This window comes from Globicephala melas, chromosome 17 (assembly GCF_963455315.2).
Source record: "Globicephala melas chromosome 17, mGloMel1.2, whole genome shotgun sequence".
NCBI lineage: Eukaryota > Metazoa > Chordata > Mammalia > Artiodactyla > Delphinidae > Globicephala > Globicephala melas.
In genome coordinates, this window is record NC_083330.1 from 54805089 (window position 1) to 54817702 (window position 12614).

Here is a 12614-nt window from a genome sequence, read left to right on the forward strand (position 1 = left end):
CCAAATCCTATGCTTAATATGGAGATTAAGAAAATAAATATTCCTAAGTAAAATATTACTAGGTACTTGCGTATTTACTATATATAGTTATGTTATGTTAAAATTTTAGTCTCCATAATTCAGACTTCAAATGTTTTATTAGTTTATTTATAAATTATGTATCCATATCATAAATGCTGTAAAACTGTGTTGAACATGAAATGAAAGGATGAATTTTCAGCCTAGCATATTTCCTGGTACTAAGTAAACTCAATAAATGTAGTAAAGAAAGTTCAAAGGAAGATCAAGATATTTCATCTGATTATCCTATGTTAAGTTAGCTTATCTACATTAGACACTAGCTATTTATAAGAATGTATGAAAATAGAATGACTAAGATGTTCAGTTTGATTCAATAAATATTTATTGAGCTCCTGCTGTGAATCAGGTTCTAGCTGATATTTTCAACGTGTAACACCATTAAATCATAATAACTATGAGATAGGTATTATTGTAATTTTCTTGTTTAAGAAATAGAATAACCATCATATAACATCAAAAGGCAGAGGTTTTAATTAGACTCCATGGGTTGAAACCCAATTATCCATCATTTATAGGCTCTGTGACTTGTGTAACAAGATAAAAATTCTTGGGTTCAGTTTCCTTTCTGATAAAATAAATATAATAATATCAACTTATTTATAGAATGGGAACTAAGGAATAAATGAAATAATACATGTAAAGGGCTAAAAGTAGTGTGTAGTTGTTTTAATAAATGATAGACCTAGAATCTAAGGGAAGGGTTTCTGAATCCAAAGCCCCTGTTGTTGTTCTTTTTAATAAGCATTTACAAATACCAAAAACAGTTACAAAATTTTAAGATGACTTGAGAATAAATGACCTTTTTAAATAATACTACCTCAATATTGCTCTAGCATATGTAGAAAAAAGAAGTGATCAAGCAATTCAATCACCAAGGATTGCATATGAAATGTTTAGCGGAGTGTATACTTACTTTGGCAATATGGTCTTTCATTTCTCCAACTCCAAGTACCATTAGGAAGACATTCAATAGAAGCAGGACCTAGTCCATGATAACCAGGATCACAGCTGAAAACTACCTTGGTTTTGTATTCATAATGGGAACCATTCACAATTCTCCATCTTCCGTGTTCCAGAGTAAAGGAGTTGATGCTTGGGCATGTAACAACTATACAAAAACCAAAGAGATAAATGCTAATAAGTCAGTCATGTCTGTTCTACCTCTTAATTATATCTCATGTCTATTCGATTCTTAGTTCACTATTTCCTGAGTTCCTTCACTATTGTGCCATAAAAGGTCTTTAGCATTTTTTTTTCATGTTAATCTTCCTACTCCCTCAGTTCTATGGTACTGCTGGCAGTTCTGTGAACATGTCATGCTATTTCACACTTGAAAGTCTTTGTACATATTATTCTATGCACCTAGAATCCCTATTATTGACTTTTCCATTCTTCTTTTCTTAGATTATCATATCCAAGTTTATTCCCTAGTACAGGAAGACATGAAGTATATTTTAGTGATGAACCAAACCAATAACATTAGTTTGTTAAAATTGTCTGACTTTCTTGAAGCTGATTTAAAAGTATTCTTTTTTCTTTTTTCCCAGCTTTACTGAGTTATATTTGACACAAAGTGGAAAAAAGGGAATACTTGTACAAGTTGTGAATGTAAACTGGTAAAGCCACTATGGAATACGCACATACAGCAGTATGGAGGTTCCTCAAAAATTGAAACTATAACTATCATATGAATCACCAATCCCACTTTGGGATATATATCCAAAGGAAATGAAATCAAGATCTCAGAGAGATATCTACACTCTCATGTTCATTGCAGCATTAGTCACAATAGGCAAGATACAGAAATAACCTACTCTCTTTTCTTTAAAAGTTTTGGAAGGACTATATTTTGAGGAAATTTGTTTTATGAGAATGATCTTTTTATGCAAGACTTGTGATATAAACTTCAGCTAATTCAAAACTTGCTCAGCATAAGCAGACACATTATTAGACACTTATGTTAAGATTGCAAATAATTTAACAACCCCATTTTAAATGAAATCACAGCTAAGTTGAAATGTTAGTACTAAATAGAACAAGTAATTGATTTATAGAGAAAAATTAAAGACCTTATTTAAAGACACATTTTCTAATCCTTTTCTACCAAATATTTTATCTGAATTATTTTCTATAACCATTATATAATATTCATTTACCTATTACAGTATTGATGGCAGGAATGAGAACTATTCTAAATGTAAGTAACCTGAAGAATTCTGACAAAAGTTGAATATTATGGATCATCTCATTAGCATCATTTATGTTTATAAAAATCAGTTGAATGTATTAAAATATAATTTTATTAACGTAAACAAAATCTTTTTTCAAAGACCTATGTATTGAAAACACATGCTGATTGATGGATGACTTTTTACAAAATAAATAAAACGTTGCTATGTAAAATAAAATGCCACTTTATTTTTTTGACATAAATATTCTGGAGCTTCTGAAAATGAGTAAAACTGTCCTTATACTGTATTTCAGTTCTTCCTAGTACAAGACAGCTTAATTTACTTCTATTTCCCTCTTAGACATCATTTTAGGGAATGGTTCTAAAATCTGAAAAATACATAAAATTTCAGATCATATAAGATGCCAGTAGAAACACAAGTGATGAAATTTCCTTAACATACATACCAACACAGCGAGGAGTCTTGTTATGATTGCTCCAAGTTCCATCTGATTGACAGACAGCAGTGGTAAGTTCCTTAGATGACAATCTATATCCATCATTACAAAAATAGGTAACTCGGGTTCCTACCAAGTAGTCTGTTGTGAGTATTCCTCCATTTGTTGGAGCTTTAGGAATCCCACAGGAAATTGCTAAAATAAATACATACATACAAAACCAAAGAAACAGAAAACTAATTAGATAAGTCTCATAGAGTATAAAGCATGTAAAACTATTTGGAATTTTATTAATTCCTCTGAAACAATTTCAGAATATCTTCAGCAAAACCTTTTTTGAACTACAACTTTCTGAATCAATTATTTCAAACTCTGATTGAATGTCTTTTTAAATTGGTGAATCTATACACTCTTAATACTTTATTTCTTGGTTTCTTACTTAGTTTCTTGTCAGCATGTGCATGGTTATCAGCATGCACACAGATTATAAGAGAAGGCAAGTTAAGTAAATATAGAGTGTATTAGTGCTAATACATGTGTGGACCTAGCAAGTTAGGTCAATTCAATTTGACAGTATTAAAGATTATAAAGGTAGTGGTAACCAACACTCATCAGGGTTTCGGCCAGGAGTAAAACAAATAGATTTATTTTACCTGGAAGCTGGATATTACTTTGTCTTAGGTCCAGCCAAACTCTATGTGCTTGTGCACCTTCCATGGAATATCATGTGTACGGACATATTTAATAAATATAGGGCTAGGACTTATCGTCTTAAAACCTAGTTTGGGTCTTCCTGCATTTCACTGATATGTCTCAGATGTCTTGGTTTTTATCTACAATAAATCTGATTTACGTAAAAGTTAGTTTTACCATAATGGGATAATTACAGTATAAATTTATATTTCAATAGTTTATTGTATAAAATCAGAAAACCTCTAAATTCTGAAATAACTAGTTTTATTGGTTTTATATAAGAGATTCTAAACTTGTAACTATTTTTCTCGTATCAAAAGAAATAATAGAAAGATACGAGTTTAGTTTGAGTATTTACAAAAGCTGTAAATATTCTGTCTCCATTTCAACCTAAAATTGTTTCTACTTCTCTTATAAAATCTATCACTTAGGTGTTTAATTTTAATTAATTCATGCAAATTGACTACAAAGTAAAAAAAAAATCTTAATAAAACACATATAAAATTCTCAAAGTGGAATAGCAGACTCCCTACTGGTGAATAGCTTGATCTTTTGTAATTTGATAACCTGCAAATTATAAACAGAAAAGTAGTAATGTTGATTTAATAAATTATATAAGCAATCTCATATAATTATGTTATTATTCTTGCTATCTAATTATAGACCTCTAAAATAGTGTTGCAAAGGTAAATGGTTCCCTGATGTCTGTTAAAGCAATATTTGTATTTCCACTTAGGACTTCTGGGTATTTCAATTTGTAATAAACTGTTTCCCCACTGAATCCCCACCAAAGATCATGTATTTACTCATTTTTTAAAAATTAGCTGTACATTGTTGGGGTAGAGTAGGTTAAACTTAGAGCAAAGTAACAATGAAATTTAGTTTAAATAATATAGGTTCCATACATGTAGTTAGTATATAATGATTGTATTTTAGAATTGAAAAAAAGACAACATACTAAAATGATAGGATAAATGTGCCTGTAGATACTATACAATTTAACTTCTTAGCTAAAAAAAAAGGAAAACAGAGTTCAGAAGAACCATCATCACTGAGTGATTGTCAGAAGCTTCTCTGCAGAACTCTGAAACAAGCACAAATTAAAAGTGAAACAAAGATGTCCCCATACCTGTACTTGGTTTTTATATTAAATGTACTAAATATTAACCTGTTTTAAAAGTGTGTAGAGTTATCTTACTACGGTCTGATGGCATTTCCCTAACGGTTCATCATGTTGAACATTTTTAATGTGTTCATTTGCCAGCTGTATATCTCAAATGTTCACGTATATCTCATGTTGGTAGTGAATGCTGGCTGATATTTCCCTTTTTATAATAACTAAGAAGACAGTAAAAGAAATGTGTTAGAACTTGAAAAAAATAAAGTGAAACAGGGAATACAAAGTGACTGTTTCTGCATAACCCTGTACAATACTCGATTGTATAGAGGGATGATAACGGTTTAATTAGTGACAGGGCAGGGAGTCAATGAATGATTCGTTGATGTGTAGACAAAGAAATAAAACACCTTCTCAAACCGAAATAGAGATAACAGACTAAATTTTCTATCTTGAATTGTGTTCACATTGCGTAACCACAGCTCAAGTAAATATATGTGAGGATGTATAAGGAGACTGAAGAGACAAGAAGAATAAAAATAACTGAAGAATGCAAAACAAATTTGGAACAAAACAAAAATTGTGTGAATAGCTCTCCCCAATGACATTTACCCCTTTCATTTCAATTAGCTATGCCCAAACACAGGTCACATACAACAAACAATTTTATAAAATAATGTTTTAAAATTGTTTCAGTGAACATAAAGGATCAATTTTGGAAATGATTCTTTGAGTTATAAATATTTTATCATGTTACTATGCAAAATATCTTATTTTTCAGCTACATTTTGATTTACCAAAATATACAAGCAGCTCATGAAGCTCAATATCAAAAAACCAAACAACCCAATACAAAAATGGGCAGACGACCTAAACAGACATTTCTCCAAAGAAGATATACAGATTGCCAACAAACATATGAAAGTATACTCAACATCACTAATCATTAGAGAAATGCAAATCAAAACTACAATGCGGTATCACCTCACACCAGTCAGAATGGCCATCATCAAAAAATCTACAAACAATAAATGCTAGAGAGGGTGTGGAGAAAAGGGAACCCTCTCGCACTATTGGCGGGAATGTAAATTGGTGCAGCCACTGTGGAGAACAGTATGGAGGTTCTTAAAAAACTAAAAATAGAACTACCATATGGCCCAGCAATCCCACTACTGGGCATATACCCTGAGAAAACCATAATTCAAAAAGAGTCATGTACCACAATGTTCACTGCAGCACTATTTACAATAGCCAGGACATGAAAGCAACCTAAGTGTCCATCAACAGATGAACAGATAAAGAAGATGCGACACATATATACAATGGAATATTGCTCAGCCATAAAGAGAAATGAAATTGAGTTATCTGTAGTGAGGTAGATGGACCTAGAGTCTGTCATACAGAGTGAAGTAAATCAGAAAGAGAAAAACAAATACTGTACGCTAACACATACATATGGAATCTAAAAAAAAAAAAAGGTTCCAAAGAACCTAGGGGAAGGACAGGAATAAAGATGTAGATGTAGAGAATAAACTTGAGGACACGGGGAGGGGGAAGGGTAAGCTGGGACAAAGTGAGAGAGTGGCATGGACATTAACAAATGTAAAATAGATAGCTAGTGGGAAGCAGCTGCATGGCACAGGGAGATCAGCTAGTAGCTTTGTGTCCACCAAGAGGGGTGGGATAGGGAGGGTGGAAGGGAGATGCAAAAGGGAGGAGAAATGGGGATATACATATATGTATAGTTGATTCACTTTGTTAAACAGCAGAAACTAACACACCATTGTAAAGCAATTATACTCAAATAAAGATGTTAAAAAAATAACCTATTTGTAATTATAGAAAAATTTCAAATCAAGAACAATTAAAAAATGCTCCATATATAAATGTCATATTATATAAAAAAAAACCAATGAAATTATAGTGCTGACACTACAAAGCAATTTCAAAACTTCAGAAAGTTCAGGATAATTTTTTATTTTAACCAACAGTTAATTATTTTCACTAAAGGTTTCTCAAAGATTATCTATCTATATATATATAAAAACAATCCTTAATAACTGAAATTTAATTGTTCAAAGTTCAGAGCATTTAAATGTTTATTTAAAATCTATATGATTTAGAAGTTATTATATATATTTTAAATTCCTGTGATTCTAAAATTATGAGATCATGATTCTTTCTCAAACCAATTCTGGGAAACCATTTAATACTAAAAATGTATAAATACTCCTGCTATTCATTGGTCAAAGGAAAGCAGATGTTTTGCTAGTTTATTAAAATGTATCTATTCTACATGAAGTCAGTACCTTCAATGATGGTAACCCATTAAGTTTAGGATACATCCCAGAATTCTAGTAAGTAATTAATGTTTCTGAATCAGCAATATAAGGAAACAGTTCTTTCATTTCTCATTTATTTATACATGCCTATGAAAGCTATATTTTCATGAATTAGAAATTGCAATTTAACAGGTAAAATAAACCATTTTGGGTATCTGGTAATATCTATTCTCTGCTCATTTTAACTTGCTGCTGTTTAAATTTTAACTGATATTTTTATATTTTATTTGTTTTATATAAATTGCCTCCAATAAGTAGATGATAGGTAACATCCATTATTTATTAACTGAAAGCGTCCCTCATTTTTTTTTCAAATAATACTGAAAGTGATAAATGCATCCTTTTTTTTTTTTTTACATCTTTATTGGAGTATAATTGCTTTACAATGGTGTGTTAGTTTCTGCTTTATAACAAAGTGAATCAGTTATACATATACATATGTTCCCATATCTCTTCCCGCTTGCATCTCCCTCCCTCCCACCCTCCCTATCCCACCCCTCCAGGCGGTCACAAAGCACCGAGCTGATCTCCCTGTGCTATGCGGCTACTTCCCACTAGTTATCTACCTTACGTTTGGTAATGTATATATGTCCATGCCTCTCTCTCGCTTTGTCACAGCTTTTACCCTCCCCCCTCCCCATATCCTCAAGTCCATTCTCTGGTAGGTCTGTGTCTTTATTCCTGTCTTACCCCTAGGTTCTTCATGACATTTTTTTTTCTTAAATTCCAAATATATGCGTTAACATACGGTATTTGTCTTTCTCTTTCTGACTTACTTCACTCTGTATGACAGACTCTAGGTGTATCCACCTCATTACAAATAGCTCAATTTCATTTCTTTTTATGGCTGAGTAATATTCCATTGTATATATGTACCACATCTTCTTTATCCATTCATCTGATGATGGACACTTAGGTTGTTTCCATCTCCGGGCTATTATGTGAGGGTTCATAGTTGTTATATATGCCTCCACATGCTGGGTAAAATAAATCAAATATAAATTTAAATTTCATATTACAAAATAATGTGATGTTCGAAAATTTTCAGAGTCCAATGACATTACATTTTCTTTATGTTGAACTTGTCTTTATTACTATACCTAGCTAAGAGACTCAACTACTCTTTAAAAACAAGACCTAGTCCAAAGCTCTAAAATGTGCCATTTGTTGACTTGTCATTTTTTTGCTATAGCAGGATACAATGCTCAGAGAGTGCCTTGCTTTTTAACAAAAGAAAATGGAAATGAAAGACATCTCTGTTGAGTTACCTAAACAGTGAAGAAAAAATAATGTGGTAATTGGCTACATTTTCCTCTTTTAAATTTGTTGCACTGAGAGCACATTTTTGCATACTTGAGAGTGAACATCATCAGTGACCTTGCCTACTCTTATCCCCTCTTTTCTCTCTGCAGACTCCACACTAACACACACTCCAGCTCTGGGTCATTCATTTTCTGACAACAAAGTGACGGGAATGGTAGATGTATGAGTAAAGTATGCATATAAGTGGATAGAGTAAAGGCATAAATCACATAACAACAAATGAAGAATTATAAGACAATGTGTCTCATGCTCCTCAAATTTATCAGTCTGTGTTTTTCAGCCTTATTTTCCTTAGAGGTATCTATAATATGCTTCTGCATATTTATAATATTGGAAGTTTCAGCAATCCAAATAAAAGTTAAACGGGGTTAATCTTTTATTAATGTAACATTTCTGGTTAATATACTTCACCTTGACAAGCAGGGACCGGTGCATCCCATGTATGATACCCATAGGAAGACTTTCTGCACACAGCACTGCTTTTCCCAACAAGTCGGAATCCTCGATCACAGGCCCAGCGGACCACACTATTAAGCTGTCCACCTGTCTGACTGATAATGTATCCATGAGGTGGGGATTCTGGTGTACTACAGTAGAAAGCTTTTTAAAAGAAAAAAATAAAAATCATATAAAGTTAATGAATCAGAAACTCTTTACAATCTAGAGTTATAAAAACCTTAAAGTAAATACTAGTTCATAAAAATTGGCCAATTCAATTGCCATCTACGTGAGTTTTACTTCATATGGACATATATTATTTTCCATCCACTTGACAATCTAGTGACATAACTTTTAGGAGACATAACTATTTCTGGGCTTTCTTCTGATTCTTATTGTCACTGGAGATGTCTCCTAATTGAAATACATTATACCTTCTTAATACCCTGGAGGTTCAAAAGCCCTACAAATAGTTTATTGAATTTTGGAACTGGTATTTCCTGTCATCTGAAGGGCCTAAATGCCACAGTTTAGTAGCAATATTTTAGAGCATGTTGTTTACATGTCACTTTGAAATTACCTGCAGACACCTATGTCATGTTAGTTCATGCATTTCATTTTGGTGGATGTCTAAAACAGTCCCTCCACATTCCATAATCCTCTCTTCCAGTTTATTAAAGAGTTTCCATGCTGCCAAGAGTGCTTATATATGGTGATAAAAAATGCCAATAAAATAAAACTTCTTTCATCTCCTGAAGTCTAGAATGTCAAAAGATAACGTGAAATGGCTTTTTCATATATATGTACTTTTGAGACTATTCAGCCTGGCAGGATCCATTTACCCTTTGAAACTGAAACTTCAATGTATTCATCTGAGAAAAAATGAGACTTCAGGGGTAAATAGTAAGAAATAGATTGGACTTAGAATATATATGTCATAACCTGTCATTTTCTAAAGGAAAAATTTATATTCAATATGTCAAGCTGTTCTTGGGGCCAAAAATGATGTTTTCATTACATTTATATCTAACTTTGTCATGAATATCAACATAAATAAGGATTAGTCTTTAATATAGTGAACTTATGCTTGTAACTGTTGGATTTGAATGATTTCCCTTTAAGTTATTATGGTTATTAAAAATATAATTTAACATTCTGACTTTTTAAATACAGTCTGGCACAACTTTAATAAAAAGACATTTACAAAGTTCACATTCAAATATGAAAAACCTCAAGAATGACTTGGGCGTATGTTTAAATTTTTAAACATTTCTCCTTTGCATGCCTAATAACATTTTTCAAATTTAATAGATATCTATTATAGGATAAAACTTGTAAACATGCTATAATGTCAGTGACAAGTTACTTCTAATATGTAAAAGACAAATTGCTGATAAAGGCAAATTATCACCTTATAGTTTTAAAATCAAAGTAGACAAAAATGGTATTTGCACATAACATACACATATGCAAATTTATATAAATGAGTAAAATTCAAGAGTTTATATTTACAACTGGAATTCAAAATTTTATTTAAGTCCATGTCTACAATTGTTGTGTCAGAATAATCTATAAAATATTTAAGAAAGTAATTTTCAGTAGGATTGATTAGCAATGACCCATAGCTTGGGGAGACATGGTCTGAACACTGGAGAGATAGAGATGGTTGATTGGGTCTGAAGTATTCTGTTATTGAGCACATACCTATGGCATCTGACATGATTTAGGATGGCAATAAAGAGAAGGGATATAATCTTTGCATAATGGAAAACTATGTACAGTTAACAAGAAAATTATTGTCTCAGTATTAGTAGACCTTATAAACAAGAAGGCATATAGGAAAAGCTATTTCATCTTGATATTAAGAAGGATTTTCAGCCTACATCTTTCTAGATATTACTCAATGAAAAGCAATGATGACAAAACATTTTTTTAAAACTAAATGTTTCTAAGTGATGTGTTCATCATTTTCTCTTTTAATATTTAATATATTTTAGCAAGTATCATAAATAGGTGGGCAAGAGTGAAGACAAAGATTTTTTCTACTGTATGTTTATCTTTTGTTTAAACTTCTCATTTAAAGGAGTTATATATATTAAGTAGATCAGATACAACTGAGCAACACTATTAACATTTTGTGAGAGTTCAAGGGAAATTTCTGCTGGGAAATAAAGCACTTAAAATATCAGAGTTTAATTTTTTTTTTTGGCTGGAAATTTTTTTTTAATTATTTAATTATTTGTTTATTTTTGGCTGCCACTGGGTCTTCGTTGCTGCGTGCGGGTTTTCTCTAGTTGTAGAGAGTTGGGGCTACTCTTCGTTGCTGTGCGTGGGCTTCTCACTGCAGTGGCTTCTTTTGTTGTGGAGCACGGGCTCTAGTTGCATGGGCTTCAGTAATTGTGGCACGTGGGCTCAGTAGTTGTGGCGTACGGGCTTATTTGCTCCATGGCATGTGGGATCTTCCCGGACCCCTGCATTGGCAGGTGGATTCTTAACCATTACGCCACCAGGGAAGCCCCAGAGTTTAATTTATAATTAACTTAGATAAGTCATAAATAACTTAAGTCCTTTTAATCATTTCAAAATTATATGGAAGACATAGCATTATTATCATTACATTGAGGAAACTGAGGCATAGAGATGTTACATAAATTGCTCAAGAAACATCAATGGAAGAAATATGATTTAAATTCATACCTAATTAAATAGTGTATGTGTCTGTGCTCTTTAATCACAACCATACTGAAGATGTAGGTGAGATCTGTACTGAAGTTATAAATATCACATACCTATATATCTTATCCGGAAGCCTTTTTTGTTATTGCCATGATCTGCTGACCATTGAAGAAATACTTCATGACCATTGCTTGTTATATTAAAAGCAGATGAATAATCCCCACTGAGTGAAACAAGCACTGGACTTTGAATATTTGGTCCTTCAGAAAGAAAATAATACAATTTAGGTGTAACTGAATAATTCATCTTTAGTATTTTATATATTTAGAATAGTATTAAATATGGTGAAATTAATCCAGAACCAATTTACTTCATCAATAATAACTTAAAACATAACATAAAATGTTTGTTTAAACATTTTAATTCCATAGCTAAAGCAGATACAATTTATAACATAATAATCAAGCTAACTACAATTTTCATATGGTATATAGGTAAGTTTGATGTTGATACTTCTAAAAATACCCATAAGATAGAATAAAATCATATAAGCAGTGTTTCTCCTGAAGGTCTGAAAGTATAATTAGAGCAGTTGAATTGAATTTATGAATATCCAGTAAATATAACCCATGGTTACCATCATACACCTGAAGAACATCAAATTCCTTTTCTGTCTGGAAGAATTCTACAAACATGCTAATATTATATCCTTTTTCCACAGAAATGCTCCAGGCACACATTTGAAGATTTGGGTAACTGTCAGGATATCCAGGGCTCAATATGACTCCCGTAGAATCCAGGCGTAATTCATTGGCAGGACAGAGCACTGTCAAAAAATATATACCATTAGATGATGCTAGTGTTTTAGACCTAAGTGAAAGTTGCATTTTAAATACTGAAAGTTGCATTTTAAAGTTGCATTTCAATACTTTAATTGAAATGTATTTAAGTGAAAATTGCATTAAATACCCAGTTTTAAATAACAATAAAGGAGATAGTATCTTGAGCTATGTGTATAAAAAGACAACTTGTATAATAAGCTTGAAGTTCAAAATATGGAGGAATGACCTAAAATTTTATGGTATTAATTTCCTTTTATTATTACATGGAAGATACATTATTTTTCTGGACAATAAATACATAGATAATAAAAAGATAAGGTATTTTATTGCCTTCTATTTCTTTATATTATTTTCCCTATTTTCCTTCATCTTCTTACGTTTTCTCCCCTCTGCCTCTCTTGCCTATGTCTTTACCCTGTCCTTTTCCTTCCTTACTTTTTCTTCTGTCCTCAAACTTTAACTCACTCAGGTATG

At 31.9% G+C, this 12614-nt stretch overlaps 1 protein-coding gene across 2 annotated transcripts in view; it reads right to left on the bottom strand.

The window, feature by feature from the left end:
* Positions 1-12614, bottom strand: part of CSMD3 (CUB and Sushi multiple domains 3) — a 1079985-nt gene that overhangs the window by 79336 nt on the left and 988035 nt on the right. For both annotated transcript variants that reach the window (XM_030875636.2, XM_030875634.2), the window contains 5 exons: positions 11936-12124; positions 11412-11558; positions 8596-8784; positions 2719-2904; positions 995-1189 (listed from right to left, as the gene is read on the bottom strand). In XM_030875636.2, the coding sequence (XP_030731496.1) occupies positions 995-1189; positions 2719-2904; positions 8596-8784; positions 11412-11558; positions 11936-12124 (906 nt within the window). The remainder of the gene's footprint in view (positions 1-994; positions 1190-2718; positions 2905-8595; positions 8785-11411; positions 11559-11935; positions 12125-12614) is intronic.